This window comes from Poecilia reticulata, chromosome 1 (assembly GCF_904066995.2).
Source record: "Poecilia reticulata chromosome 1, P_reticulata-male-v2, whole genome shotgun sequence".
Classification (NCBI taxonomy): Eukaryota; Metazoa; Chordata; class Actinopteri; order Cyprinodontiformes; family Poeciliidae; genus Poecilia; species Poecilia reticulata.
In genome coordinates, this window is record NC_088830.1 from 29306355 (window position 1) to 29329918 (window position 23564).

General features: G+C 35.3%; 1 protein-coding gene and 2 long non-coding RNA genes across 3 annotated transcripts; 1 reads left to right on the forward strand and 2 right to left on the reverse strand.

Moving 5' to 3' along the window:
- Positions 1-1576: 1576 nt before the first annotated feature.
- LOC103470836 (uncharacterized) lies at positions 1577-9431 on the reverse strand. The gene is made up of 3 exons (XR_534537.3): positions 9342-9431; positions 5686-5833; positions 1577-1938 (listed from the first exon to the last, which is right to left on the reverse strand). It is a non-coding gene; the product is annotated as an uncharacterized LOC103470836 (long non-coding RNA).
- Positions 3567-5195, reverse strand: LOC145548499 (uncharacterized). The gene is made up of 4 exons (XR_014084573.1): positions 4939-5195; positions 4501-4644; positions 4068-4294; positions 3567-3977 (listed from the first exon to the last, which is right to left on the reverse strand). It is a non-coding gene; the product is annotated as an uncharacterized LOC145548499 (long non-coding RNA).
- Positions 9432-10793: 1362 nt separating the features above from the next.
- Positions 10794-22550, forward strand: rcor3 (REST corepressor 3). Its single transcript, XM_008419525.3, has 12 exons — positions 10794-11321; positions 11418-11474; positions 12953-13030; positions 13107-13159; positions 13966-14127; positions 14594-14718; positions 15981-16059; positions 16486-16701; positions 17615-17692; positions 17774-17831; positions 18733-18977; positions 20010-22550. Exons 1-12 carry the CDS (start codon positions 11198-11200, stop codon positions 20382-20384), a joined length of 1650 nt encoding a protein of 549 aa, XP_008417747.1. The 5' UTR covers positions 10794-11197; the 3' UTR covers positions 20385-22550.
- Positions 22551-23564: the final 1014 nt, after the last annotated feature.

A 23564-nucleotide genomic window follows, 5' to 3' on the forward strand; every position in this document is an offset into this window, starting at 1 on the left:
TATTTCCATTAACATCTTTGATTTTTTTTTTGCATACACTATGGCATTATTTTTCTTTATCATTATTATTTTGATTAGAAATAGTAGCAGAAGCAGCATTAGTGGTATTAGTATTAGTATTAGTATTAGTAATGTTAGTAGTCATGGCAACCAAAAGGGGCAACAAACTGAATTATTCCAGATCCAGGATAACTGGCTTCTCATCTTTATGTTCTTTGTTCTAATAACAGAAACAGCAGTTTTGTCAAAAATATGTTTTGTATATTTACTAGAGGCAGTTGTTTTTAGAACAGGTTCAATAGGAAATGTTTGAATGATCTGAATGTTTGGATCTGTAGCTGAAGGTGAACAGATTTAAATAAAATGAAGAATCTGCTGAATCTCAACAGCTAAAGGAAAGTCGGCCAAATCTAAGCATATAACACAATGTTATGATCAACCATCCTGTACGGGAATTCAAAAGTGCCATAATTTAATACATGAAAAAGGCCCATCAGTGTGAAAATTGTAATGTGTCTAGTGCTGCATATTTCAAGAATAACAAAACTCCAAATAATCATTTTTTTTTCTTTTTTTTTTTACATAAGCTTTATAAATTGCTGTCTTTTCTGTTACATTTTCATCTAAATTTGTTTAATTCTGCAACATTTGACCTAAAATTGTCTCAGAGCTGCCCTCTTTGGGTTGACTAGTTGCAACTGCAGTCCAGCAGTTGCAACTGTAACCAATAACATTTCTTATTGGTTACAATGTTACAGTTTGGTGGATGTCTATTTTAGAGTACTGCATTTAAATATAAAAGAATCTCAGTCAGAAAGATGCCCCGGGTTGGTCAGTAATTGGAATTGTAAGAGTGTGATTATTGATCAATTAGCATTTCTCAGTTTTGCACGTGTATTTAATTTACAGATGTGAAAACAGGTTGGAATAGGACTCCTTTCCACTGTGTTAGACATTTCATCTGTTGTCTCAAAAGTCTCCAATAACGGAGAAAAAAGTCTATACATTTGTCATTAGTCGCTTTTTTGAAAATAAAGTTGCTAGAGGGGTCTGAAAAGTTATAAATATAGTTACAAAATCATTAAATTTGCAAAAGTGTTTTCTCTTGTTCTGATCATTGCTCTGCTTAACCCCTTCCACTCATCCCTGCATAAAGCCACGCCCCTTTGTGTAACTTGACTCCGCCCACTTTAGTGGAATTTTTAAAAAATTGTCAAGGGGCGGAGCTAAGCTGCCTCAAAGGAAGGTTGATTTGGTATTAGTAACAATGAATTAAATAACATTAATTTTGGAGATTTGTGTCACTGTTAGCCTTCTATAGAAGGATTATCTGCACCCTGGTGAAGTAAAATAAAAATAATAAAAATAATAATATGGAAGAGACAGCAGGGGAAGAATATGAAAGAAGAAAGATTCAAGCACAAAATGGTAAATATAAGTTAATCTTCTCCTAGTTATCAGGCCTGGTGGTAGTAGTATTAGCAGTATTAGTTGTAGTGACTGGTATGCAAAGCATTATCATGCAGTGAAGTAATTGCTATTTGGAAAGCATTGACTGAAGAATGTGAGACAGTGGTGGGTTAAACATACAGAGTTTAATCAGTAACTAGTTTGAGCTGCCTACGAACTCAAACCAGATAGAGTTAAACTAGGAAAACGGCAGTGGGGGCGATCTGCCAACACATCTATAGGAAAGATGTACAGTCACAGTCAGTACAGTGACCAATGAGTCAAAACAGAAGTGGGTGGTCAAGAAAGCTTTCTGATTTAGTCTGGAGATCTCAATCTCTTCAGTTCGTTTTCTGTCTTCCTTTTGTTTAGCATTTCAGTTCTTTTTGGAGCATTTATGCTCCACAAAGGTTGTCCTTTCCTTTGATTTCCATAAGCAACTCCGCACTGTCAAGAACTCAGTAGAAGTGGGGCATTCGGCTGCAGGTTCTGGAAGAAAAGAGTGAACACTTAAGTCTGCCATTTTGTTTGCATGAAAACAAAATGGCAGCAGGTAGAAATGATCAAAAAGCAAAAATATCAATTCAAACAGCAAGCTACAGGAGAAAGAGGCATTACAATTGAGACTAAAAGTTTAGTTTTAGGTGTAAGCAAGGCATATTTGTTAACAAAATAAACGTCCTGTTTGATGTTTGGGTAGAATTTTGGGCAAGAGCAGAATCGTATCAGCATAAAAATGTTTTCCTTGATACGTTTTTTTACAATTTGTCATGTTACAAAACAAATTTCAATTTATTCCACTGTAACTCTGGAGAGGCTACTGTGGATGTGCATGCAGCTGTTCCTCAATGAAACCACTGAAATAAATTCAGAGCAGAATATACTGGATCCCCGGGGTTTTACCGGATTAAGAATCTACAATTTAGCTGAAATCAGCGAACACTTGATAATTGCTCTAAAAACGCTTAATACTACCTGTTTCAATATTTCAAACATTAAACATACTGTAATATGTATTATCACACGTCGTAGAAACCGACTTAGCACTACCAGAAAAGCCAGCATCAACCGTCTTAGGGGTTCAGCCAATCAGCACCGAGGAAAACAAATGGCGCTCCTGGATTCTAGTTTCCCAGCTGCTTTTTCTTGATAACATTTTAGTTTTGCCCATAGGTGAAAAAATTCAGAGAATCTGTCAATTTTCCAGTCATTTCTGTGAATAATTTGGAGTTACGTTCCATAGACAAATCCTTGAAATAATCCAGCTGTATGCGCATTCCTGTCTGTGGTTTACTGGCCTGCTTACATTTATATTAGAGTAAAATCAAATCTGAATCTTCTGGTGGGGCAAGTAAACTAAATCTGGGGCATGTTTTTTCAAGTATAGTGCTCATTTAGTAAAAACAAACAAATACAAAACAAACAAAAGAAGGTATTTGTTGATATAATAATTCTATGAACAAAAAATGTGCACAAAAATGTCCTTAGTTTTCAATGTTAGATAACGCTAGAGCAATAAAGTGCAAATTTTAATGTAAATAAGTGTGGAGGGTACCATGTAATCTGTCATGAATGCTAGCAATACTAATTTGACTGAAATAAGGTACAACAAATTAATCATGAAATCCAAAATATATATTTACATTTAATTTGACTTTACTGCAGAAATAAATGCATCTATAAAGAGAAAAGAATTAAGGAAGTCCAAAAAAGAAATTGTAAAGTTGGGCATGTTTCCCTCTTTTTAGCCAGTTTTTTTTTTTAGTTTGTGGATATATTCCCAGGTGGAAAAAAGTATACTTTAGTATACTAAATTTTAACATACTTTAGTATACTTTTATCAATGTACTTAAACTGTACTATTTTGGAACAACTAATTTTGTGCTTAGTATACTTTAGTAGTATTTAAAGAGTATTAAATTACAACTAATAGTATATTTTAGTATACTATAAGTACTTTTTTTGAACAACTTCAAGTGTACTTAGAGTATACTTTTTAAATATAATATTTCAGAGCTTTATTATAATAATTATATCAAAATATAATATTTTGAGTGTAATAATTCTGTCTCAGAATTATACTAAAAATATATATTTAATATACTTCAAATATATTTTATATATAGTATTAATATATTAGTAATGTATTTAAATTACACTTAATTTTTATTTTTGATTTCCTGCCATTGATAATAAACTACAATTTTAATTACTCGAGAAAGTCTTTACTCCTATGTACCTATTTTGTACATGACATGCATAACTACACTACAGTACTCACACTGTTTTAGGCTAAAATTACATGGAAAGATTAATTACACAACATGCTCAAGGTAATTAAAATATTTTGTTTTATTACCGACATTTTAAAATTGTCCAATTTTACTCACAACTTTATGAACTTTACATAAATTATCAGTTTACACATCAAAAGTGAACACATGAGCATGAAAATTTAAGGGTGACAATAAAACATGAAAGGGAGGATCAACGACAGAACATTCCCGTTCACTGCACCTTATAGAAACCTACAAAAAAGAACAATAGAGCAATTAAACACAGAAAGCATTTGTATTTAAAGAGAACAGAAAAATGGCAAATAAAAAAATAATACTTACAATTTTAAGACGTTTTGTACTCGCCATGTATGTGACATCACAAGAACTGATGATGATTGAATGCCTGGGGTGGAAACAGAGACAAACTACCTTAAAATCTTTCCATCCATGATCTGAACACACTGATCCTTGCAGGGTAGCGAGGGGGCTGGTGGTGCCCATCTCCAGCAGCCATCAGATGAGAGGCAGGGTTCACCCTGGACAGGTCACCAGTCCATCACAGGGTCCTGAAAGTCAACAACAAATAAAAAAAAAGAAAGATAAATGTTAGATTAACAAGAAGAGAAAAATTCTTTCCATCCATCCATTTTCTTGACACCCTTCTCCCTTAGTGGGGTCATCAAATCATGTTTATTAAGCACTTAGTGTTTGTAACACATCAGTTTTTGTTGTTGAAAATGTAGCTAGCTCCTCATTGAAAAAACAAACTTACATCATGAAGACGATGTGGAGGTTCATCCTCAGAGCTGGTTGGTGATCTGGTGGAGTCAGAGCTTCTTCTGAGACAGAAAATCTTTAGGTTTTCTAACATCCGATTTCTCTGGCTTCCTCTTTCATCTTCATTTGCTTAGTTAGACTGCAAACATATGTTGAAGATAAAATCATTGATGAACAACAACCACCTCACAATATCAAAGTCTCTCTGTCTTATGGAGCTTAATTAAAACCAGGTTAGTTTATGAATTAAAGTAGAAGTCGCAACAAACAACCTCCATGCAGTTATAACATGAAGCTGAATGATTGCTATAGTAATAATCATACACACAATAGTCACAATAAAATTGATAAATTATTTAAGAAACCAAAGTAAGTTATATATCTTTACTGCACTGTTTATAATTAAATGAAGATAATTAATAAGCAAACTTACCACCAGCTAGCAACACTTAGCAGCCTTCATCCCTTCGGGCTCCTTTTGTGACACACATTTAATTTCCATCGGTTGTTGTCCCGTTGTGTTGTCGTCTAACTCGGATTAGGACGTCACCAGCTTGAATTTACCAAAATTAGTAACTACTGTCAAGGCTTTCTCTATTTTTAAGGCAATATTATGCGAGTAAAAATGGCGAATTTGAACAGCGTCTGTTCCCTGTGTCCAAGTTTTTTCTTCTCTTTATGGGATTTAAAAAAAAATGAAAGTGTGAAATACCGCCACCATCTGGTCTGGAGTCTGAACTGGAGCTAATGCCGGTGACTTACAGGTTTTACATCACACGTCTGAAAATTGATTGGATACTTAAAAATTACATCATGATTATCCTTTTTTTCTTGTATGCAATTTTAATAAATAGTAACAGATTATTAAGGCACTTAAAAATTCATACATATTCATTCATATTTTGTTCACTTAAAAGTATACTTTTATCTAATATATTAAAAGCGTATTTTGGTACAATTATGTTTAAGTGTGTTTAAAGTTCTAATTTCGAAATTGGTACAAGTGTATTTTTAGTATACTTCAGATATACTTATAGGTAGTACACTTAATATTTAGTATACTTAAGGTATACTTTCACAAATTTAAGTATGTTTTAAGTATACTAAAGTATACTTTTTTTCACCTGGGTTTCTTAGTATGGACTTCTGCGTTTCATCATGCAACATAAATCATATTTACCGCTTACGTGGCCTTTGCTACTTTTGTGCGCTTCATCCTTTTCCTCCTCATGAGGGTCACCTGGGGCCTCTTTAACCCTGCAATCAGCAGCAGCAATCTGGGCCGTGACTTGGTGAGCCAGCTTCTCAGTAGAGTCCCTTTGGGAAACCTGCCGGAACAAGAAATCACAGGCAATCACTCGTATCTAATACCTAACCTCTTAAATCCACATTCAAGCAATTTATAAGACAACTTTTTAATACAGCAACAATATAATCATGTCCAGTTATACGTATTCTGCAAAGTAATTCACTATAGTTTTCATATTTTCACTCATACATAAAGGTAGTTGCTCTTCCAGCAAGGAAGAAAAGTTAATTATGTTGAACTTTTTGTGCACATTCAGATTTCCCAACATTATCCAAACACATTCAATAACATTTTGTTGGTTCTTCTACAGGTTTCATCCACAAATGCAACAGCTTGTTTGTCATAGAGGTATTCAATTAAATTTCTGTTTCTGAGAGCTCTATCAGAAATTAAATTTTAAAAATATATATGCTCTTATGTATTTGCCTTTCTCTTCCTTTAGTTTTTTAAATATGTGAATATTCTTCACAAATGCAGAGAGAATGTATTCTTGAACACCAGGAAAGTTGACCAATGTTTACAATTAATAAGCTAATAAGTATAATAAGTGACTGTGTTATCAAATCTGGTAATTTACTTTCTGTGGTCAAAGTTTAGTGGATTAAATGCTGTACATTGTCTGCTGTAAATACAGTATGGCTGTTTATAACGGTTCATGACGGTTTGGATATTAGACTCAGAAGTGTTGGAGAAAATAACCATCTAAGAGCTGCTGGATTGTAGCTTTTAGATGGACTTGGGCGCCTCTTTGAAATTTTAATACAATTATCACTTAAAATTAATTTATACAGTTGCTATCCATATTTTAAAGGCAATCCCCATCTCATTTAACAGTTTTCGAATGTAGGTTTTGTTGAAAGGAATAAAGCTTTCCAAACTAATCTGGTACTATGTAGAAACATATCTGCCGCCTTCTAAAATCATAAGTTGTGATTTTTTAGACCAGTTTCACCAACCACACAGGATTATTACCAAACCTGTACAAACAATAATCTTTCAAACAATATAGGCTAAATGATAACAAGAAGACAGTCAGAATCACTCTAGGAAACTCTACAAAGACATTTCTAAGATTTCAGGAACCAAAATGTGAGCCAATCTGGCCAAATGAAGATAAAGATGGAGCAATGGAACATTTCCAAAATAACTCCATAATGGCTTCAGCAACTCTTCCAGGAGGTTTCAATCCATCTGTAGCCACATTCAAGCACTGGAAACCTCATTTACCTCGACTCAAGTCAGTTTTGATTCAACAGAAAGAGACTGGACAAAAACGGAAAAACAAGTATACAACCAGACAGAACACAAAGGCTCATTTTACCATTGTTCTGTTTTGATATGCTGAATTTTAGTTTTATGGCAAAAATGTAACGACACACCATCCAGCTGAGAGTCAGTAAAATATTTTTCTAAAACCATTAGGAAGAGGAAAAAAGTTTTGGGTAAAAGGTAATAATAATACATTTAATTTGTAAAGCTCTTTTCAAGCTGAATTACAAACAGAACAGTCAACCACATCAAATAAAATTATCTTTTAAAAAACACTTAAATACATAGAACTGAACATAAAACAATTCACAGGATAAGCATAAAACAGGACATGAGTCATATATTAAATAACACTTGAATGAAAGTGAATATTGGACATTTATCTCAAGCACTGAGAAAAATGATCTAAAGCATCAGCAAGCCCAAAAAATGCACAAAAGGTTTGGAGTGGCAAAAGTAATTACTTCAAAATGATAAATGCTGTAAAGTCTGCCAAAGTGGCTAAGTTCAAAAAGTTTTGAGGGTCACAGTTTCTGAAAAGTCATGTAAAAAAACTCACCGGTAACTTTAGCCAAAACTTTGTGGTCGCTGCTAATTTCAAGAGTTTTTATTTTATGTAGGAGGTAATAATTTTCAACAATTGATCAAACTGCATTGGAAATCGTTATTTGAAAAGAGCTTTCTGTATTAAGTTAGGACATCTGAATGTAACATTAAAATGCACTTGATTATCTAAAATGTGATAAGGAAGCAAATACAAAAGCAATCGGAAACGCTTTTTCAAAGCACTGTACTTTACTGGCAGCTGGTTGCCAAGTTGCTGCAGCCGCAACCTTTGTATTTGCAAGAGTTGTTACCTGCTGAGCACAATAAAAAACAGAAAAACCTCCCTTTTATTGTAATGCACACTGAAAACAGCCAAAGAGAAATCTGGCAATGTTTAGAGATGGAAGGGCCTTGCTGATGCCATTGTTGTCGCCTGCTGGGCTTGATGTGAAATGTAGCGAGGGTAACATTGTTTGTGTCGCTGAACCTGCTACCCCCGCTCACTCCCTCCCTTTCTTTGACTCCTGTGTAAACCTCATCAAACTATCTCCCTGAAACCTTTTTCTTCTCACAAATTGATCATTTGTTTTCCTGAAGAAAACAATTTTAAATTAAATTTTGTCTTCTTCTTGTGAATATTCAGTTTTGCTTCATTCCCTTTTCCTAGCCCACCTTCTTATTTGACAATCTAAACAAAAGGATCAAGTTCAGCGACTCACCGTCTCGGATCCATAATTCAAAGCTTTTACAGTTGAATTTTCTTCATTTCGTCATTTTAGCAGCGCTTTCCCACTATAAATACGTTTTTAGAGTTTCAAAAAAGTTATCCAGACCTTTGTAGAAATATAATCGCCCACTTATTCTGACATTAATTAAGTTTGATTGGTCCAATTTTTAGGTGCAGTTTTCCTATCTACAACCGGGCAGGTTTAGATCAATAAATAACTTCAGTAGAACCTCTTTTAACGACACAAAGTAGACTAAAATATTTCAAAAGCAACACATCAGACTGCGATTGAAAAAAAACCCCCAAACAATAACAGAAGAGAAACAAAGTCATTAAGTGTTAAAAAGGCATTTCTATGCAAATTAGAAAAAGGGCAACCATTGGTGAGGAGAACTTGATTGTCCCAAACTCTTTGAAAAAATATTAACTTTCTGAAAGATTACATTTGGCATAAACCTAAGATAGCAAATTAGAAAAATATAATGTCGACACTCAAGCATTTCAATGTGAATAGGATAACCAGGATGACTTGTTGATTGAAAAAACTATTAATTAATTTGTGACCTTAACCTGAAGCACATTAAGTAACACAGCAGGACAATAATCTGTAGCAAAATAGCAAATCCACCTCAACATAAAGTAATCTTAAAAACCTTCCAATTTAGCTGAACTCAAACAATTACCCAATAAAAAAAGCACAAAAGTTTCCCATGGTGCTCTAAAAGACAAGCAATCAGTAGATATGGAGGGCAATTACTTTCCCCATGTACACCAAAGTTGGTGTGGCCTAAATATAATCTTTGTCTAATATTAAAATTTGCTTATCTAAGTGCTAAAACAGAACAAAATACACTTCAACAAAATCCAGATTTAGCCAGCTGGTTAGAAGAAGTCGCATTTCATCTCCATCACTTCCATCTGTCAAGTCAGTACACAACTTTGTTCCTATGTACACACAAAGAACGGAAGAGAGAGAAATCCTTACCAATTGACCCCACACATTTGTTAGGTTATGCCCCTGGTGTCCTTGCAGACACACATATATGATCCTCTCACACAGGAAAGTTCAGCCAGGATGTAAAAACAACTATGTGGAATAATAGGATGCCGCAAACTGTTCTGGTTGGGAGGGTGAGCGCAGGGCTGGGGCCTTTGAAAAAAAGAGGGTCAACTCAGCATTTCTGATAGCAACAGGGAGTGATGGGAGGACAAAAAGCCAATCATGGAACAGACTTAGCCAGTTCCACAATGCCTGGTACTACTGACGGTCCATGAATCGGTTCAAAGAACAGTTCAAAGAATGGTTCAAAGAACAGTTCAAAGAATGATTCAAAGAATGGTTTATGGATGGATTAGTGATGCCTGCAGACAAAACTTTGCCACCTCATAGACTTGAAAACTTGGAGATTTCACAGCTGAAACCAGACACCAGGTGTGTCCAAATCTTTTGTCACATGGGGCAAAATTATAGTCAAACATCAAGAGCCAAGAAAAATAAATAAGATCAAGCAAATAAAAGTGCCTGACTGTTTTTGTAGGATCAAGAGAGACTGCCATCACTTTCTCCAGCTGAACAGAAACAAAACTGAAGTTATTATCTTTGAACTTTTAGGTGTGAAATCTGGGTGTAGTGATGGACCTGAGCCACATAAAGACAGTTGACAAAGTCAGCCTTCTATCACCTGAAGAACATTTCTGATAAAAGAACTAATACAATAGTCAATACATGTCAAACTGCCTGGTTGATGAAATATGCTATACAAACAAAAACTTGATTGATTGATTGATTGATTGATAGGTTTAAAATTCTTTTGAATTTGGTTGAACTGGATGTGAGTCACTTTTAAAAAGCTGGCTTTATTTAGCTGAGTCTAATAAATGATCTTTTATCCTTACAGTAAAAGTCCCTGTAGAGGCCAGGTTCTACTTATGCAAGCTAGATTGTAAAGAGAACATTGTTGGAAAATTATGTCTCTAATAATTTCACCTTGATTAAAAGTAAAATATTCAGTGGACAAATATGCATCATTCTTGAACTGCAATTTGGGCCCACAAAATATCAGCCCAAGGTGTACAAATGGCCCCCAGACCACACTTTGGACACCCCTGACTTAAACTGTTTTAAAAGACTTTAATTTAAGAGACAAACTATGAGGTTCTTTTTGGGTTGTGTCTCCCCCTGTTGGTATGATGTAGAAGAACCATTATATATATATATATATATATATATATATATATATATATATATATATATATATATATATATATATATATATATAAAATAGGAAAAATTAGTTTTCACATTTTACAGGGATGACCCGCCGTAACAACTATCAGTCACATTTGAAACATTTGCTGTGGCTTCTCGAAATAATTTACTTATTTTTGATGTTTGTCAATAAAAGTGTGTTTAATTTTTGTCAAAGTTATTTTTCAATGCAGTTTACGGTTTAAACGTGTTTGTGCGGGTTAGTAGTGTAAGCGGAGGGATATATTAGTGATAGCTAGCAGCCAACATAACGAGTCACACTGTAGCTCGACTGTGCGTAGAAAGCTTCCGCCGCAGCAGTTAGATCCTCATCCGTTACAGGTCTTACGAAGATACATTTCCTTAGGGCAAATTATTTTCATTTTAAAACATAATTATTCAAAAATCCACGCACATATGTTTTATCCAGAGCATGAAACGTGCCCGTTAACACTCGGTAGAGAAACGTACAAAGCGGTGCAGCGACACGGCCGAAGGTGCGGCGAGTACGGGACCCGCAGCCGAATCCGTCCCGCTCCAGCTGACGTATTTATCGGGACACAGATCGTTAAAGATCAAATTTAGTCGCAAAAATGCCGGGGATGATGGACAAAGGCTCCGAGTATTTGGGGAAAGGTCGGTCAAACGGGACTAAAAGTCCGTCCAACGCGTCTAACGGACATTTTTCTGACGAAAGCGGCAGCGACGACGAACATGGTGAGTGGTAGCCTCGAACACCCTGCTCACTGTTTGGTTGGTAAAAATGTTTGTCCATCGGTTTGTGCAATTACTGTTTTTGTTAATCTTTTGCAGACATTGGAATGCGGGTTGGAGCGGATTATCAAGCAAACATTCCCGAATTTGAGCCCGGTGAGGTTTTTACTGGTGTCCGCCGAGTGACGGATAGTGGTAGCCTCAGTCAATAGACAGGGAACACAGATCGAAGCTGCTTTAAATGAAGCATACTGCAGAGTTTATGCATTGCTTTCAGTCTATTTATTCTGTTAGTTTTGATTAATTATGATACAATAAAGTTAAACAGGCGCAAACATGGACCAAGGCTACCTCTACTTGTCCGGAAACACAATGAATTTAATGAAATTGCTCTTTAATTATCCAAATTTAGGTTTGGTAAGCCTCTCTTTTTTTTTTTTTTTAAACAAAGTGAATATCACTCATAAAGCCATTCCAGTTACTGATAATTCCCAGTTTAACAGAAAATGATATCATCTTTGAAATTAGTTTAAAACCCTTATTTAAAATAATTGCCTATATTGTGTTGTCATTTCGGAGAATGAAAATCCATGTGAAGAAAAAAAGTTCTAGGTCAAAAATGAAATGTAATATATTCACCATTCATTTCATAGGTATCTTATGCTGAGGTGGGTAGAGTACCCAAAAAATTTTACTCAAGTAAAAGTCAAACGTATCCAAGAAATTGCTCAAGTAAGAGTAAAAAACAATATTCAGTAAAAAAAATAGAAAATAAAAAAAAAGTTACTAGAGTACTGATTAACTGATCAAAACAACAATCATTAAGTATTTCAAAAATTAGACGGACAAAAATATAAAGTCACGTGGGAGTTTTGGTATTTTAAAGATCAAAATGAAAATGGTTTATATAAATAACATAAGTTTTCTTTTGGACAATTATTCCAACGGGCTTTGGATGGTCTGTGGTTATAAGGGTTTTTACTCTGACTTACTTTTGGATAGTTGTTTTGGTACATAACCATGGCAACAAGGTATTGTTTTTACTACTTGAGCAGCTGATTAACATCTGAGTTCAAACCATGAATCATAATGTGCAAGGCTCATATCCCCTACTCCAGCGTCTCTCTTTCTAAAAGCCAGACAGATTTAAAGAGGAGCTGCAAAAGCAAATGAGGTGGATTAGCACCAACAACTAATAGTGTCATCCAGGACGTCTTACTCTGGAATACCGTTTCTGCTGCTTTGATATTGTGCTGTTGGCATGTCATCTCATACAACAAGTCTTAAGTCAGAGGCTTCTTCAAAGCCGCTGCAACCCTGACTGCTACTGGAGAAATGTAATTTCCTACTGGGATAAATTATTTTTTGATTTTTGATCATTTTGATATTACTTTTGATAATTTCAAAGATATTTTTCTTCGTTCTTAAAATTCAAATTAAAAAATACTTTATTGATCAAAAAAGGGAATTAAATACGCATGACTTGGCGATATCAGTATTTTTTTATTTGTTTTTGTTTTCCCCCTTAAACATTAGCATCAAATCAGTGAGGCTTTAAATATTACATCTACTGTAGGTAGCAGCTGCAGAGGAGATTTTTCAAACATTTTTTGTTGTTGTCTGTCCACATTTAGGTTCCATAAAGTACACAGAAAAAGACAGTGGTGGGATGCTGGTATGGTCTCCATATCACTCCATTGTCGACTCCAAATGTAAGTGACACGCCTCTCATCCAGATCCTGGGCCGTGCCACCAGACCAGACTAACAGTGAGTCTTTCCCTTCACAGTGGATGAATATATTGCTATTGCAAAGGAGAAGCACGGCTACAATGTGGAGCAGGTGAGTCTTTCTACACCTCCATCTCTTACTTTGGTTTGTTACTTCATGCAAAGATAAGGAAAAGGTTTGCTTTTCTATAGAATTGAAAGCTAACCCGAACAACTGCAATTTGCCACAGATTCATCTAATTTCCCACACTACTTAAAGAATACAGTAGAATAGAGTACATACTCTGAACTGGAAGTGTTTCGCGCCACTGATCCACCATTTTGGGAGGCAAAGCTTAGCTGAACCACAAAAAGAAAGTATGCTGACACTCTTGACCAGTGTGCAAGCGAAAGATGCATCAACCAAATTGCTGCTGTCGGGATGAGAAAGAGAATGTGGCTTGTTTAATGTTGTCCGTAGCAACCCCGTAGCATCTGTCATGACAGTTACTGATACCTACCAAGATGGCTGTCAGCTACAAAGTTCCTGGAAATGGGAACATAAATAGAATCTGACTATTTTGTTGTTTTCATTCACATATTAATTGTTTGTTATTTAGCAGGTAAAAAATAAACATATAGTTATCTTTGTATTTTGTATATTGTTTGTGTTGAGCAAGTATTTTGAACGCAACACTTTTGATGAATAGTTTTCTATTTCAAGAAAAAGGGTACAGATAATGGGTAGATATGGTTATTTCCAATTGAACATGCTACATAAGCTTGAAGGAGGTCTAACCAGGCTGGCAAACATGTCAGCCAACATGCTAACAATAGGTTTCAGTAGCATAACTTCTATTTATTTAATATGTAGGGAAATGGTTGCCGGATCTGCCGTTGGCTGACACACTGCGTCTGTGTTTGTGGATTTTTATTCAGGCTCTTGGTATGCTGTTCTGGCACAAACACAACATAGAGAAGTCCCTGGCTGATTTGCCCAATTTCACGCCTTTCCCAGATGAGTGGACCATTGAGGACAAGGTTCTGTTCGAACAGGCTTTCAGCTTCCATGGGAAGAGCTTCCATCGCATCCAGCAGATGGTAAACCCCCATCGAAGCTCTGTTAGTCTTCATCTGTGCTTCAGGTTTCATGTTCTTCAGACTTATTGTAAATATATATATATATATAAACTACTGTATAAAGCTTGGACAAAAAGAATTGTGCAGCAAAGTTAGTTTTTCTAACAGGCCTAGACGCACATCTATAAAAGAAAACATCTAAGTATAGGTTGCAGAAATGATGCAAGGAAAGTGGGGAACCAGTCAGAAAAGAAATCCTGAATGATCGTGATCGGCGATGATTTAAACATTTGGTGAATTTAAGGCTGTGTATAAGCTAAGCAATTACTTCTCTTTAAAGGAGCATTAAATGTCGCTTTAATGTTGTAATTTAACACAGATTGGCATCTAAATGATGACTACATTTATCCTCTGTGTTAAAATAATAACTGTGTCGAGGAAGGGTTGTTTTGGCACTACATGTATAATCCTGTTCTGTTTCATTCAGTTACCAGACAAATCCATCTCCAGTCTTGTCAAGTACTATTATTCGTGGAAGAAAACGCGCTCCAGAACGAGTCTGATGGACCGGCAGGCCCGCAAACTGGCTAACAGGAGCAACCAGGACGACAGGTGATGCTCACTGACTCGACTATCATATTACTGTTTGTTAATGGAGCCGATCAGTTTGACTTCAAGTAAAAATGTGAAAATCTGCTAAGTCCCCCTTAGCTCTTTGATTAGCTGATTCAGAAGGACAAATCTAAAGTTATTTAAATCTATTATGACTTCTTTCTGTAATCCAGTTACATTTCTTTATTCAAACACCTGATAATGTAATTCTTTAGACTCTGTAAATGATTTAAAGATATCAACTGTTAGATTCCCAAAATATTTGCTCATGCTAACTACATACAAACCACAAGGCTCCTCCAAATGTCTTGTCGCCTATAGCAACCATGATGTCACTAAATATAAGATGGTAAACGCAGAGGTTGAACTCTTGCTGACTTTTTTTTTAAATTAATGAAATAATTTGAATAATTACTCTTTTGCAGAAATTATATTTAAAACATGTCTGTACAAATGACAAAACTATAACGACACAACTGATAAAATGTTTGCAGATTTTAGTACACTTATATTTAAAACTGTACTCCTGTCCTGTTTATTTGAACAAATATGTCAAGTTCGGCACACAGTGAATGGATAAGATAAACTGAGAAAAGAAGCTCAAATTGAAAGGAGTCTTTAAATTTATACAGCCATTTTCCTTATATTTTACATAAACTCTGAGAAAAATATGCAAATTTTCCGCAAATAATTTTGAATTATATTCCTCAGAAAAATCCATGAAGAGGTGAATCCACAGATACTTGACTGTAAACAGCAAATTCCTTCAACTGAGTTTAATTTTTGAGTTTTTTAACAATTGACTAAAAGTAAAAAGAAAAAGAAAAGTTAATTGTTGTTCCTTTGTTTGACCATGGTGGTGTATTAAGACAACAGGGACAATAGTTTGACCCTAAGATAATAGGGTCACACTAAGACAATAAAAAAAAAGTACGAGAAAAAAATTATATTACGAGAATAAAATTGTACAATGGTAAAGTCATAATATGTTGAGAATAAAGTTATAGAATGATAAAAATAGTCAAAATATTAGAATAAAGTCATATTTAAATTTTTTTGTAATATGACTTGATTCTCAAAATATTATTACTTTATTCTCACATTGTTACAACTTTATTCTCACATTACAGCATTATTGTAATTGTTTTACTTTATTCTAGTCATTTCATTATTTTCTTTTTCTTTTTTTTTGTATTTGACAAACCTTATCAGTTAGATTCTTTACTCGTTGTTTCATGAGGTTTCTGTCTTTGTTGTTGCAGCGAGGAGGAAATGGAGGAGACCAATCATATTGAGGCGAATGACAGCGACTATGATCCGAATAAAGACGCCAAGAAAGAGGTGAGCCCAAACGATTCGGGCTAGAAGTTGATGCACATCGTTCTTGTTTAGATTTCTGTATTTATGAATTAACTATGTTTGGCCTTCAGAGTGGACTTCCTGGTTTTTTTTTTTTTCAGTGTATATGCTATTTGGTTATATTGATAATCCATATATGTATTAAAATAAACACCTTTTTTTTTTACTTACTGATTTTAATTAACTATAGCAATAATACACGTATCATAATATTTTTAATGGGATTTATAAAGATTTCAGTGTTTAAAACTCATTTTATCTTCACCTTAAATTTGTGTTTTTGCAGTGTAAGTTACACAAAATATTTTACTTACGATATGACTCAAGTACTTCTTTCTGCCTCAGTATTCTTTTTCCCAGTACTTAAAGCCATTTATTTGCTAATCTTCTGCATCATTTTCCCTCCAGAACCAGGCCGAGTTGGTGGTGCCGGGCACTAAGCCGGCGTTAGGGCGACGTGAGCACCAAACCCTGCAGCACCGACACCACCAGCGCTCCCGCTGCCGCCCCCCCAAAGGCATGTACCTCACCCAAGAGGACGTTGTGGCTGTATCCTGTAGTGCCTCTGCTGCTAACACACTCCTTCGTCAACTGGACATGGAGCTGGTGTCCCTTAAGAGACAGGTAGAGGGCGCTGCAACTCACTCTTCTCCAACCTCCACTGGTTTCTCATGGTGGGGTAAATTAAATATCAGCCAATAATGTTGGCTTTAGATTTAGTTTCATGTCATATTTGAGACACCTTTACTGCTGCCTCAGTGTGTGACTTATTTTATTAACAATCTGCCTCTGTTAAAGGGGCATTTATTATACTGTTTATCATTTATCCTGAAAAATTATCATCATAAGAATTTTGATTATTCCAATTAATGATGTCAAATAAAAAAATAAGGCTGCGACAGTACTAATTAAAATGTTATTGTTATTATTATCCCCAGGAGCACATCAATAGGTATTAGTAAAATCAAAAATATGATTAAATGTGGTTTTGGTGAGCATCTTGGGGATATAAATCACACTTGTCTTGGTAAATGGCAACCTGAAGAACACCGTTTCCACTGAGAATGTTTTCAAAAACAGTATTTGGCAACAATCAGCTGTGCAAAACGCCTGGGTGGACCTAGTCTTTGAGACGCAGCTCCTCCTTGGAGCTGCAGTTTCCAAGCTTACACCTTATGGAGCAGCCCTCCAACTCGGCTCCTTCAGACTAGCCAGCAGCAATTAGTAAACACCTGGTGCAACTGCGCATCTGCTGAGCTTATTATACGAGCTACTTCTAAGTGAAACGCTGGTAAAAACTTTGTTAAAGGGTTAATAGAGAAACCAAGTAGTGGTGACTTATTCTTAAAGAGACAGAGGTCCAATTTCAGCACCTATAATTGTAAAGTCAAATTATTTTGGAGTGATGTTTGATGTTTGTAGCATTTTACAACAACTGAAGTTAACATAGTGTCTTGATGGTGCTATAAAGTGGCACTATGTTAAACACGGAGAAAGAGTCAAAGTAACTTTTCTGTGTTTCTGTTTTGCTCTTCAGGTCCAGAATGCTAAGCAGATGAACAGTGGACTGAAACAGCTGTTGGATTCTGGGATTGAAGAGTACAGACTGACTGAGGTAGTAAACACATCCCCAACCTCCAGATGAAACAATCACATTTAAGTCCATTCATTATTTAGTTATGTTTTTATTTTGTAGTCCAACCAGAAGGTGAACGCCCGCTGGACCACAGACGAGCAGCTGCTGGCAGTTCAAGGTGAGCTTCATCTCCTTAAATTACAGCACTTAATAAAAGGTCTAAATAAATAAACCACATGATTAGACATGAGCTGCTTTAATGGGGCTGACTGTAAATTCTCTGTTCGGTCCGAGTAAAAATGGCGTTTGTAACTGTTAAGTTGGGATCAATATTCAGATTTATAGGGTTTAAAGAACTTGGATCTTTTCTTCTAAAAGCTAGGTTTATATGGCGTAAAATGGCTGAACAGCAGCATTTGAGGCTGGGGCAGCATCTTCTCCCACACAAGAGCAATCGGCATCGGCGTCCCACAGGGGTGTGTCCTCTAACTTAAAATAATAATAATAATTTGAACATAGGCCACATGATGTGATGTGAAATTTTTAAACAAAAAGATGTTTTATCTTTTAACAAAATATGTACCGCTAACATTCATAAGTATTTAACTAGGGCTGCAACTTACTGTTATTTTAGTTATTTAATCAAACTAAAACATCAAGACGGTGTAAATTTGATATGTTTTGGTTTTTATAAACTAGTTAAAAATTAGTTGGCAAATGTATATTTTTAAATTTTTATTTTACAGAATTCAAACTGGGTGAAGTTAAAACTGACAATTGAGAAGTTCTGAGTAGAATACAGTTACGCAAAAATACGTTTTTTTCAATCTTAAGTACAAAATGTATATATTACTAACTTTAATAAAACATCATCCTGGCATTTTGTTTCTTGTTGGCGCCAAACATGACATCTCTGCAAACTTCTACAAGCAATTTCTGGGTTTTGTTGTTTTTCCTTATCTGAAAGTGGTGTGAAGGCAATCCTACAGTCTTCTTAGAGCATTTCATCAATTCATCTTTTCTTCTACATCAATGGTTTTAAGGCAGATCGCAGCAACAGTTCGTTTTTTTTTCTGCAGGAGTCAGGAAGTACGGCAAAAACTTTCAGGCCATCGCTGATGTCATTGGGAACAAAACCGTGGGTCAGGTGAAAAACTTCTTTGTGAACTATCGCCGGCGGTTCAACCTGGAGGAGGTGCTGCAGGAGTGGGAGGCGGAGCAAGGAACGCAGGCTCCAAATGGAGACAGCGCCAACTCAGGCGAAGAGGGGAAGAACAGTTCGACCACTCCTTCAGGGAAGAGCACCGATGAGGAAGACGAGGAGGTGAGATTTTTACCTTCACTTTTAAATTTAAAGGTGACCTATTGTGGTTCCTTGAACAAATTAGGATAGATTTATGGGCTAAACAAAACATATTTATTACATTTTTGGTACAAAATCATTCTTAGATGATGAATCTTGGTCTGCTCAGCTCTTTCAGAACGAGCTGTTTCAGAGGGTCTTGTCACTTTAAATCTTGATAAGCTGCTACTGGCCACGCCCCCAACTCAATATTTACATTCGCATGTGGTTCCTGAATTGTAAGTCAATAACAAAGCACTTGCAGTGCAAAAACACAAAATCTCACCACATATTTTTGGTCTTGTTTCTAGTGTAAATATCTTATTACACTTGAAATAAGACAAAACTTACAAGTAATTTTCAGCAAGATATAGGAGCTTATTTTAAATCAATAATTTCTTAATATTGTTTTAAAAAGTACTTGTTCCAATGGCAGATTATTTCACTAATAACAAGACATTTTTAAATGTTATAAGTGAAATAATGTACTAAATGAACTAGTACTTTTTTTTATCAGTACTAAGAAATTATTGATTTAAAACGAGCTCTTAAATCTTGCTGAAAAGTTAGTAGGTTAGTTTTGTCTTATTTGAAGTGTACTAATATGTTTTTATTAGAAACAAGACCAAAAATACTTGGTGAGATTTTTAAGATTTTGTTTTTGCAGTGTGTCTTTTCCAGCAGCCATTGTTCAGCGCATACAACGGTAAAACCAGCTGACCAAACATGCTGGAGCTCTGCTTGGGTTGCTAGGTAACGGGGCTCGGTCTCACTGGGGTTGCTAAGTAACCCCAGTGGAAAGTGACGTACTGCCAAAACAACGTCTTGGTCTGTTTTGAGGAGCAACAGAGACCCAAATGGAAGTATCAAAACGTAAAAAAATAAGTGAACTTTTGTGTTTTCTCATGGAAGTAAGAACCTATGAGCTGTTTCTTTTAGATTCTTTCCTTCCAGAAAAACTAATTATCTCAGAGTTGGCCATCATTTAAAGTAACTTCCTTTTCCTCTCTGCAGGGTCAGGTCACCTCTTCCGGTGCATCGCCTGCTGCCTCCTCTTCTTCAGCTCAAAATCCCGTGACCTCCAATGCTTCCTCCTCCCTCCACCAGCCGCCTCCGCTCCTGAGGCCCTCTCTGCCAGCCACGCCGTCGCTACACCGCCAGCCTCCACCGCTCCAGCAACAGGCTCGCTTCCTGCAGCCTCGAACCACTCTGCAGCAACCCCCGCCCCTCATCCGACCCTCCAACCCCATGCCGCCACGCCTCAACCCGCGCCCCACTCCCGTAAACCTGGGCAGCAACGCCGCTGGCCCGGGCCAGAGCTCCGCCCAGCAGCCCGCTGGCATGGCCATCCACCTGTCAGACACGCCGTCGTCGTCGTCCGTCCACTAAGTACCTGCACATCTCTCTAAGAAGCAGTGGAAAGTAGTTTATTTCCCTTCAACACATTGGTAAAAGTACTGAAAGTCTCACATCAGCGTTCTAGAATATCCCAAAAATGTTCATATGGTGTTTTTCATGTAAGAGGATTAGAACCACTGAAAAAAAGAAAAAAAAAACATCAGACTTTAATGAATGGCTGAGTGAATTAATTTGTCTCTCTACTCATGTAGAATAAAATTACAGCCAAAAAGAGCCAAAAACGGTGAAAACAGGGTGAATATGGTGATATTTACAATTATATAAATATGTAAACCACAGGATATTAAGGCCATTATGGATAGAGAAACAAAATTATTACATTTCTGCAAAAAAACTGAATAGAAAAAACAAGAAAATTTCTGATCTTGACAGGTTGAAAATTGATAGACAAACTAGGAAATTTGAAGATCAATCTTAGAAATTTTCTAGAGTATACGAGGACATTTCTGAGTTTGGAAAGTTCAAAATTTGCTAGGAAAATTTTTTTTTGATTAATATAGGAGATTTTTGAGGAAAAAATTTGTTCCAATAGTCTAAGACTTTTGAGTTTGAAAAGTAAAAAAATGTCACGTATTTTCTTGAAATTTCTAAGATTAAGCTCAAAATTTCAGTTTTCTTTCTGTAAAATGTTTGACTTCCAGAGATTTTTTGGCATTTTTATATTTACAATGGCCATGAAATATTATATGGAGAATTCTGACATTCAGATTTCTGAGATCCAAAGTCAGAATTGTTCCTTCCCCCTCCCCCCTTTTTTTTTTTAGTGGTCCTAATCCTCTTCCTTAATTTTTCAACATTGCAATGTGGAGGTTTCTTATTCCCAGATCTTGAATGCAACATGAATTGGGAAAAGAAACTTTGTCATAAATCTGACGTAGAGATTTGTAATCCATGAAAATTATCTGAGGTTCAGCCTTGTGTTGAAGTGCATGTGCCTTAAAGTGCACAAGGTGCTGCCTGAAAAACTGGTTCAAATTATTCAGAGATTTCTCAAAAAATATTCATCTATCTTATTATTTTTCTACCCCTGTTTTGCTCTGACCCAGTCAACTGGAAAAATATGTAGTGCATATATGTATATACTGTTATTTATTAGATTATCCATTTCCCTCCTCTGATTTAAACCTAATTTCATGATAATGTAGTTTTAAGTCACCAAAGATGCTTGTGTTAATTGAAAGTATTCCTCCCCTGCTCTCAAAAACATATTTTCTGAAAGATAAGAAAACCAAACCCAACATTTTCCCCTGGCAGCTCATAGATAAATGAATTAACTGTGTGGTTAACTTGTTCTAAAGTCTTTAATTTAGTCACAATGCCCCAAGTTTAGCATGAATGTTATTTTTTTATATAAACCATCCTAATTGCGAAACCTTGCTATTATCTTTTGCAGCTAATTTAACCGCAATGTGTCAAATTCACTAAGATTTTTCAGACTTATTCACTCACACCTTAAAATTAAAGTTGTAGTGAAAAGAAAGTAAAGCCTCTTTTAATCTGTGCGTTTCAGGACATGATAAATGATAAACGGGTTCTAAATTTACTTGAATCTAACCTCATTCCTACAAAATACCAGGTATTTGTCTTTACATTTGCTGCAAATGCTTTAGTACAGTTGAAGTAAGAAAAAAAAAACTTGGAAGTAACTTTTTATCAGGATAAACATTATTTTAAGTCAATAAATCCTTAATATTAATGAGAAAGTTCTAGTTTCCCTGGCAGATTATTTCATTCACAGCAAGACATTTTCTCCTGTTGTAAGTGAAATAACCTGCAAGTGAAAATAGTATTTTTTTTATTTCATTTGATCAATATTAAGGAATTATTTACTCAAAACAAGCTCCTATGTCTTGCTCAAAAGTTACTTTTTGTTAGTTTGGTCTTATTTCAAGTGTACTAATTAATCCCAAACGATATTAATGCTAAAAATACTTGGCTAGAATTTGTATTTTCACAGTGTAGATATTTATATTTCTTTCCCCAAAAAGTCATGTCACAGTTGTGGATCTAAATGATTTTTATCTCACTGGACTAAGAGTGAAAATTGCTCTTTGGATTGTACATTTTGCAGACCTTTTACGATTAATTTGCTCTTGCAAAGATGGGCAACTTTAATTTTAAAAAAATCCTTTTTTTTTTTTAAATAAACATCCTAGTTTTAGAGTGATTAATTACTTCTATTGTCTTGATCGTGCCTTTATAATTTTTCAGAAATTGATATCCAGGAACAATTTCTTCAGATATTTCACCAGAAAATGACCCAAACTTGCTGATATTCAGGTAATTTTCTCTGGTAAATCTTTAAGGCCAAAACGCCACGATGGAAAACTTTTGCCATGTAGATGCTAATAAAATAACACCTGAGTTTAGAGTTAAATAATTTTAGAACCTGTTATTTGTCAGATAAAACCAGTGAGGTGAAGGAGGGTGTACTTTCTTTTTACCAGGACCTTACCTCAGCGGGGAGTTGTTTGTACATACTGTTGTATTACTGTTATGATGACCAATGCACGCTACGCTGTAAGATGTTGGTAGGACTCTAAAGTGCTGTTTTTTGTGTCTGCAACGTCCGTCTGTTGATTTTCTATACTTTACTTACTCTAAGGATCCTACTGAACTCTTTATTACACTGCAAAAACACACAATCTTAAGTAATTTTACTCTAGTTCCTAGTTTCAAAAGCTTAACATTTCCACCGTAATAAAATTAAGACAATTATGGAGCTAAATTGGGGCCATAAAGTTTGTTCACAAGTCAAAAAAAATATGAAACTGAAAAAATAAAAAATTCAAAACTTTCAGATTAAAAGGTTTTTTCCATTTCAAATATTTTTTGTTTTTTGAACAAACTTCAAGGCCCCAATTTAACTCCACAGATATTCATTCTTTAATACTGATGAAAAAGTACTTGTTCCACTGGCAGATTAATTTACTTTTAACACATTTGTCCCATTTTATAAGTGAAATAATCTGCCAACAAAGCTAGTTCTTTTTCAATTTTAAGGAATTATTTACTTAAAACAAGCTCATATTTCTTGATTAACTTAATTTTAAGTAAGCTTTGTCTTATTTCAAGTGACTTGAGATATTTGCTGTAAAATCTAGACCAAAATTACTTGGTAAGATTTTGTGTTTTTGCAGTGTATCTACT

Excerpts from the sequence above, each read along its gene's own strand:
- rcor3 (XM_008419525.3), top strand. The coding sequence starts at position 11,198 with ATGCCGGGGATGATGGACAAAGGCTCCGAGTATTTGGGGAAAGGTCGG. Across the intron at positions 13,031-13,106 it reads CTCCATTGTCGACTCCAAAT|TGGATGAATATATTGCTATT; the intron begins GTAAGTGACACG and ends TTCCCTTCACAG. Across the intron at positions 13,160-13,965 it reads ACGGCTACAATGTGGAGCAG|GCTCTTGGTATGCTGTTCTG; the intron begins GTGAGTCTTTCT and ends ATTTTTATTCAG.